This window comes from Ambystoma mexicanum, chromosome 13, assembly GCF_040938575.1.
Source record: "Ambystoma mexicanum isolate Mex_15411 chromosome 13, UKY_AmexF1_1, whole genome shotgun sequence".
NCBI classification, from domain to species: Eukaryota; Metazoa; Chordata; class Amphibia; order Caudata; family Ambystomatidae; genus Ambystoma; species Ambystoma mexicanum.
The window spans coordinates 395762254-395771159 of NC_090938.1; the positions used below are offsets into that span (position 1 = coordinate 395762254).

The window sequence follows — 8906 nt, forward strand, 5'->3', positions numbered from 1 at the left end:
GCGAGAACCCCTGAACTCATGGTCCCGAGTCGAGAACCACCGTAGAGTACGCGGGCCTGCCCCCAGGAACAAGAAAACGAACAATCGGTAAAGGCGAGCCAGCGGGCAACCCCAAGACCCCACAAGAATAACCCCAGAGAACTACAGAAACAGGAACTCTAACTCAATGGAACTCTACTACACCATGTTGTAAAGTTCTCGCTACACTGGAAACGCAAGAGGCATGATTGCCTCCCATCTAGCTGGTCTCATTGGCCCGGGCCTCAGGCCCCGTTGGTCGAAGGCTGGACCGGAACCCCAAGTTTTTGTTCAAAGTGGGAGTACGGAGTCGTGGAGATGGGAGACTTCTTCGAAGGGATCGGGATCCCCAGAAACCCAAACTAAGCTGCGAAGAAACGAACATCAACAGGGGGGCCGCCCCCATTAGCAACTGTACCTGGCCCAGATGGCTACCCCAGATAGGAAATCCCCCATGTTGACCTGGAACGTGCAAGGCCTAAACGCCCCGGACAAGAGGAAATCGGTGGAACGAAAACTCTCCCAATCATCAGCGGACATTATCTGCCTACAGGAAACACACCTACTAGCTGCCGATGAAAATCTGATATCCTTCCTCCGCTACCCAAAACGCTACTTTGCCTCCTCCTGCCGGGAAAAGAGAGGGGAGGCCATCCTCCTCAGCCGCGACCTGCCATTGACTCAGATCACAATCAAAAGGGACCCAGAAGGCCGTTACCTACTACTGAAAGGCCTCCTCGTCGACCTCCCCATCATCCTTGTGGCGATTTACTGGCTGAACAGCACCCAAGACCGCTTTCTCCGCAGCCTGCTTCCGGTGGTGGCGGCATTCTCCAAGGGTCAACTTCTAATCGGCGGGGACTTCAATCTAACACCAGACCATGACCTGGACAAAATACTCCCCTCGCCCACCCCCCCCCCCAACCCCAACTAGGGAGGACTACACCAAAGCCCTGGTCATGGCAGAGTTCTTGCGGGAAACCGGAACCATAGATGCCTGGATGGTCCAACAACAAGGAAAGGGACTACTCATTCTTCTCGCACGTCCATAGAGGCCACTCGCGAATTGACTTGCTACTGACCTCCAGCGAGCTCTTGCCCTGCATAGAAGACATCCAGATCAGTACGAGGGCCATCTCAGACCACGCTCCCATCGTTATGCGTCTGCAGACACTGGGAATGCCAGAAGCGCTGAAATGGACCTGGAAGCTACAAGACCAAACCCTGGCGGACGCCGCTTGCAGAACAGAAATAGCCGAGGCACTCAAATTACTTTGCGGTGAACTCGACCGATGACACCTCAAAGGCAATCCTCTGGGACGCCATGAAACCAGTGATCCGCGGGGTAGCGATCAACTGCACATCGAGGCTCAAGAGACTCAAACAACTACAGCAAGACAAGCTGGAGTTAAGGGTCAAGGAACTGGAGGATACCTTTAAAAAGCACCTTTAAAAAAGCACCAGGCTAAAACTACCGGCCGGGAACTCAAGAGAGCGAAATCTGAACTAGAAATGCACCTGTCGGACCGCTCAGCCAAGGCCCTGCTCTACACAATACAATTCTATTACCTAAACAGCAACAAAACGAACCGCCTCCTGGTGCACAAGCTGAAAAAAGTACACTCACGAAATAACATCCAAGGCCTGGCAGAGCCGAGCGGCAACGTACGCTATACAAAGCCGGAAATCCTCGGACTCATGGCACAAAATCACAGAGAAACCATGTCTGGATCCCCTACATCCAAACTGGCGCAGCTGAGTTTCCTGGCACCCGCCCAAGGAGCACCGCCACATCTCCAACTAGAAACACTGGAACGCCCAATCGCAGCGGAGGAAGTAGGCGATACGATCCGTAACCTGAAAAACGCCGCTCCGGGCCCGGACAGCTTTACTGCCCAGTTTTAGAAGAAATACACCAACATCTTATCCCCCCAGCTAGCAAAACTATTCTACTCTTTCCTCGAAACGGGCTCCACAACCCCGTCTATGGAGGAATCAGTGACGGTCCTCATCCCAAAGCCACGGAAAGACCGGACCCAATGCGCTTCATACAGACCTATCACCCTGCTAAACAACGATGCCAAGCTGTTCGCAAAGATCCTGGCGAACAGACTAGCAGCAACTCTCCCAAGCATAATTCCCCCAGACCAAACAGGCTTCATCCCAGGCCGCAGCACACACGACAACATCAGGCGTACAATCAACACAATCGAGTCGGCTAATAGAATGGGATCGGAACTGGTAATCTTGTCACTCGATGCACATAAAGCCTTCGATATGCTGGACTGGGGCTACATTAAGGAAACATTAAGGCACTACAAATTCGGCACAAACTTCACCAAATGGGTCCTACCCCTTCACACATCTCAAGAGTGAATGGGAGCAAGTCCGAGAGAATCACCATCACAAGAGGCACTAGGCAAGGCTGCCCCTTATCCCCCCTTATATTTGCGCTCTCTATGGAGCCCTTCGCGGACAGAATACAAGCGAACCCGGCAATCCACGGCCTCTCGATAGGCAGAGAGTCCTACAAAGTAGCCCTCTACGCAGACGACATACTCTTGACAGCCTCTCAACCAGAAGAGTCCATGCAAGCAATCTGGCAGGAATCAGAAAGTTCAAAGAAGCAGCAGGATTTCAGGTAAACTTCACGAAATCTGCAGTAATGAGTATCAACGTGCAGAAGAAACGCAAAGGCCTCGCTGGAGGCCAAATACCCGATCCCATGGGCAAAGCAACACCTCACTTATCTGGGAGTCCAAATGCCAACTAAAAACGGAAAGAATCTACAGAACACATTTTTGCCCACTATTCACAGAACCCCGAAAGGACCGAGCCAGATGGCAAAAGCAGGAAATCTCATGGTTCGGAAGGATCACCGCTGTAAAAATGAACTTAATCCCAAGACTACTATATCACTGCCTGGCCCTCCCAGTAACGGTCCAAAAGAAAGCTATCCAAAAGCTACAGGCAGACCTCCTAAAATACGTCTGGGAAGGAAAGAAGCCGCAAATACCAAGACGCATCATGCTCTGAAGTACCGTGGTGGGCGGCCTAGGGGTCCCAGACGTCGACAGATACTGCCTCGCGGCCCAGCTCTCCCACGCCTTCGCATGAAAACTACAGGACCCTCGACCCCGTTGACTAACACTGGAGGACAATTGGTGCCAGTCGCCGATAGAATGCCTACCACACATGAGAAGCCCTAAACACTCCACCAACGAGGAGCCAATGACGGCGACAAGAAACACAGTGACAAGCTGGAAGAAAGCAGCCCACCAATGGAACCGCAGAACTACGATAGGCCCCCTCTCCCCCATCTGGGACAACCCAGAGTTCTGCCCCGGCGTCACCGCGAACAGCTTCGACAAGTGGAAAGCGGGCGGTCTGCGCGTCATCGACAACAGCGATCCACTGCACTTTGAAGCCTGCAAGGCCAAATTCAAGGTCCCGGAAACGGCAAGGTTCAGATACGCACAGCTTAGGCATTGGCCATCAAGCAAGGCAGAAGCAGAGAACTATCAGCCCTAGAGAGTACTCTCACGACCACCCCCCCTAAAGGGAAAGTGGCCACCCTATACAGACTACTAGATAAAACGGACCCTAACAAGAAGGAGCCCTACATGATAAGATGGGAGAAGGATATAGGCAGAGAGATCGATCCAGCGGAATGGAACCATATCTGGTCCCATGTACACAAAAGCTCCAAATGCATAACCAACAAAGAAGGTGCCTTCAAGGTGTGTTACAGATGGTACCAAACCCCAGAAATCCTCAACAAATGCAACTCCTCCATCCCATCACATTGCTGGAGAGGATGCTCAGACAAAGGCACACTATACCATCTACTGTGGGCCTGTCCTAATGCAGCCCAATTCTGGAGGAATGTCCTCGACCAAACCAAACTAATCACAGGCCTCACAATCCCGTGGGACCATGGAGTAGTCCTGCTGGGGGCGACAGGCTAAGGACGATCCCCACTGACCGGCCGCCTAGCAGACCTCTGTTTGCACCTTCTAACGGCAGCAAAAATATCAATCGCCAGGCTATGGAAACACCCTGAGGGCCCATCGATCCCAATGTGGTGGACCAAATGCTGGGAGATAGTTGCAGCAGAAAAAATCACGGCCGTACGCTTCGACAACAGAAGCAAATTCCAAACCTGGGCCCCATTTCTAGACTACACGCAGCAATTCCCGGGAGTGGCAAGACAGCCCCCAACCTTGCGATGGATGGAGAAACTCGACGGAACACCCAACGGAGGCGAAACGGAGTCACACTCCTGAGGCCAAGCCGGAGCCCAACACTGACAAACCTCCCACCTCCCTAGCAGCAGGGCGAACACAGGCCTAGAACACGGCCCCCCTCCCGCCCTAAGACAGTGCAGAAAAAAAGAGACTCCCGATACAGCTTATTGTGCAAACTGATGCTCCCTGTGTCTCCACTCTCCTCCCCCCCACTGTTTCTTTTTCGGACCTCAGTTTCTCTGTTTTGCCAGTTTTGTTGAAACGAAGCTTCAATGTCACCTTAGATCTGATGTCTAGCCGAAAGTTGTATGTTTCTCTTCCATTTTGTATTACTTTTCACTTTTACAAAATAAAAAGAATGTTTGGGGGGGGGGAAATTAACAAAAAAAATAAAAATAAAAAAGGAGTAGCGGTGTGCTATACAAGACCACTTTATATTAAACTGGGTAGCAACACCAACAACAGCGCTTAGAAGAGGAAGGTGTAGGCCATGAAGCACAAGCTAAAAATGTGATCTTTATTTTTTCACGTAAGTTGGGGAAGGGGTCAAAGACACAAATTGTTATGGTTATTTTAATTCCCAAGGCTGATTCAATGCACTCAGCAGGCACGCAGACCACTAAATTGTCTTGTTTAAGTAGTAATTTGCAAGTGTGGCTGAGGTGAAAGTCAGGGTGGTACGTGTTTGACCTCCAGGTTACTTATTTAGGAGAAAGTGAGGGGATATTGCAGGCTGTACTTTTCCATTGTTATGTGTTTTTTCATGAATTGATTTAAAGCTACAACAGTAAATGATACAAATATGTTCAAAGAGCAATGCACATTAAAACCGACATGGATCTTTTTGTAACTATTGAACGCAAGTTACCTTATGAAGATGCATAGTAACTTGATGATCCAATTCTGGATTTACACTTTAAACTTTTTACTAAATACGAAGTTACTAAAATATATGCTCACTTACACCAATATGTCCATTGGCCCCGATATATTTGCGTCCCTACCCCACAATCAGTACAATTTATGCACCCCAATTGGGTCTCCCTAATATTCATGTCTAAAGACGTTACTGATTGAGAAATTGGTGTTATGCCAGTGTCAATGTTTAGTTATATGTTAAAGGTACTTTTACTGCGCACCGTCGCCAACAGGGTTGGCCCCCAAGCTCTCTGGCGGATCTGTAAACGAGAAGGCGGGATGGGTTAGTAAAGTGGCGAGGGAGTAGGATAGTGAGGGGAGCGGTGTTCTGCTGGCAGCTTCAGCTCGGTATACACCGTGCGAGTGTGAGTACCGGATCAATGTCAGTCCTTGTGTGCTGTTGGTGCGGCTTATGTGTTGTTGTGGTTATAGTCACACCACTGATCTACGATTCCACGTGAGCAACATCAGAATACATTGTGGTCGTAATTTCTTTGTATGGCACTCGCTGCATATCCTTGTCCCAAGTGCTGCTCTTAGGCGGTTTGTGTCCAAAATTGAATTATCTTCACTGAGAAACGCACTGAGTTTGTTAATGCTTGACTCAACGCATCGCTTTGCATGACATCACAAAAGCCAATAAAAAGTTATGAGAAAAAAAATGCTTGGGCTACTCCTGAGGATACTTTACTCGGACATGCTTTATGTAAATGGGGCTGTTCCTTTTCATACCCAACTTCTTTTTTTGTGATGTACATCTTCAGCAGCACCAACTTCACACAAGCTTTTTTCCACAAATTAATGTTATTTCTCTTAGTGATATGGGAACTGAGGAGACTGTACATTAACAGGGTGTATAGTGGGCGGAACGACCGCTTGCAAATCATCTGATCACATTTTAAAGCTGAAGACTTTTTACTTAGGTTTGTCACTCAACATTGTATCAAATTTTATTTTTATTTGGGGTGGCTTTTTTTTGTCTTGCAACTCATCAACTTGTTGCTGGACAATTTTGATTGTACGGTTCAGCACTTCATTTATGTCTTTGCTTAGTGTTCTCTCGTGCTTATTGCTCTCTGCAGTATTGTGGTAATCATGGTCATAGCTATTGTACCAATTCATTTTGGCATAAATCGCTATAGAAAGAAAAATACTTTGACAATTTTTATATACAACACTGATAGGAAACTACTCTCCAAGTACTATGCAAATGCAAATCTCATGTACTCAAACTAACATAATAGGACGGTTTATGATAGACCTAAATACTGCATAAGTAGAATCAGTAAACATGTAATGCGAATGTGCCGTTTTGTGTTCTTTTCTTGAAAATGTTTAAAGAAAAATAGTTAAATAAAAAAGGAACAGAAAAGGGAACACCCGAAATATCATCTGAACATCATCTGCTGTAGTATATATACTATGGAATGGCAAGCCTAGTCGTCTACATTACAACTCTACATTCACCCTCCTGACCTATTCTCCAGGAGGGCAATAAAAAAACCATCCTGTCAACAACGTAACCTTGAGCGCATCCATGAATTTTTGGTGAGCCTGAGCTATCATCCCTGCCCCTCCCCAGGATGTGGTTACCTGCTGGATAACCGCGTTGTCCGGTTGCATCAGGCTGGTCAGAATGGACTCCAAGATCTGCGCCATCGGGCCAAGATAATGAAACAGATCGTGTATCGTGTTGCTGAGAGCGAGTGAGATTAAATGGTCCCTCTGTGGGAGCGGCGGGGTTTTTCCGAGCACCCGTGTGAAGTTTAACGGTTTTTTCCTCGTGTGTATGGGGGGGGGGGTTGGAGGGCTGGTCAGGTGTGGGTGAAGACGACAGCAGTGTGGTGAACCAGCAAATACGCTCGTTCAGAGGCTGGCTATCAAGGTCTCACTGGTTCTTATCAATGAAGAAAGTAGTTTCGCGAAGGCGTTTTTGACCGGGAAAGTTGTGGAGGAAAGATGGAGAAGTGTCACAGACTGGGAAAGAGTCGTGTAATGTGTAAATACGACAGATGAGCGCGGGCTGGTGAAGTTTAGTGCTGAGGTACGAGCGAGGCACGTTCCCTGACGCCTGGACAGTGTCAGTGACCGAGGAGAACTCTCGCACTTTCCAAACCTGGAGAAGTACTAAGGACTCTGACGTTCAAAAAAACCTCAGAAGCCGGCACGGGCACAGTTCCTGATAGCAGCACATGGAGGTCAGAGAGAGAAAGAGAGGAAGCCAGAGTGTCTAGAGCACAGCACCGCCACCTTCAGGGTAGGAGGGCGCACCGCACATCAATGCTCCCTCCACTCGTATACTGTGAAGACTCGACTGATTTTCTAATCCCTATTTAGATCTCGCTCAACCTCCCCAACTCACACCCTAAATAGCCTCATGTGCATATTCTACCTGTACGAAATCATCTAAACTACAACAGCTTACAGCCGATCATTTTTCAAATCCTCACAGGCACGTGTCACAAATCCATATCAAAACCTCGATGTTTTCAAAAAAGATTTCACAGTGTTTTTCCAACCGCACTGCCAGGATTGTACCTATGTCCCAGGCTGCAGACTGCAGTCAAAGCATTTTAAAAAAATTGCCAGACAACGTAAGCATAACCCTTTTATATTAAGATAAATACAGGTTTGTAGGAGTAAATGAAAAAAGATTCAATATTTCCTTTACCAGTCTTGTTATAGACGTGGCGGGAATGTCAAAAAGTTTTATAGTATTTACTTATTTGTTACTTACATAACGTTCAACTCATACGCTTTTGGTGGGTACCACCTGCCTTGCAATCAGCTGACTCACCTGCCAAGTCCCTTATGCGCCCATTCATTTCTATGGGCTCCGCCAAAAAGAAAACCAGGTGTGTTAACTCACCTTGGTGACACAAAAGGTTGGGCCCATTCATTTCTAAGGGCTCTGCCAAAAAGAAAACCAGGTGTTTTCACCCGCCTTGGTAACACAAAAGGTTGGATTCAGGGCTAGCAAGACTTTTGTGGTTGTAGCCCCAGAGCTTCTATCTGGGGCTACAACCAATAGACCCGTGCTATAGCCCCCTCCAAACTCCCTCAAGTAACGCCTCTCCAAAAAAATCTGGTGTTTTCACCTGCCTTGTCTACACAAAAAGTTGAGACCTATGTACTAATTTATGTCTATGAATTGCCTTGTGTTTATTATATATGCATAGGTCTCAGCCTTTTGTGTCGTGTCGTCAGGGCAGTTGAAAACACCCGTTTTTTAATGGGCTTTGGCAGGTGAGAGCGCATTGAAGTGCATGGATGTGTAGGGAGCTTGGCAGGTGTGTCAGCTGGTTACTAGGCGGGTGAAAAGCGCTGTGGGGTGTATGCCCTTGAAGATCAGAGATGTTGGATTTGAAGGAGAATTCTAGAATGCGTGTGTGCATTTTGAGCCAGTTTGAAGGTAGGTAGGGAGTGGCTAAGTCCCTGATAGCGACCCATGGAGATCTGGATAGTGGATGGGTACTGTGAAAGACTCTCAAGAGAGTAAGCAAGTCAAGGAGACTGATTATGTGCACAGCTGGACCAAATTCTTTGTGGGACTCAGCTGCATTCTATTGGTAGTGGTGATATGTGTTGTGAAATCAAGTGGTGAATAATTGCAGATGTATGCAGGTGGGTGGCTGAGCCCCATGAGGGATACAGCTAAGTTCTTTGTGATGGAGTGCTTTGCGTACCAGTGAATCAATACTGATATCCAGTTGCCATGAGATT

The 8906-nt window shown here is 47.8% G+C and overlaps 1 protein-coding gene across 1 annotated transcript in view; it reads right to left on the bottom strand.

The window, feature by feature from the left end:
- The window catches only part of IPO4 (importin 4), a 3008003-nt gene extending 3000642 nt beyond the window's left edge, over positions 1–7361 (bottom strand). Inside the window, exon 1 of the mRNA XM_069633964.1 lies at positions 6777–7361. Within this exon, the coding sequence (XP_069490065.1) occupies positions 6777–6842 (66 nt within the window). The 5' untranslated portion in view covers positions 6843–7361. The remainder of the gene's footprint in view (positions 1–6776) is intronic.
- Positions 7362–8906: the final 1545 nt, after the last annotated feature.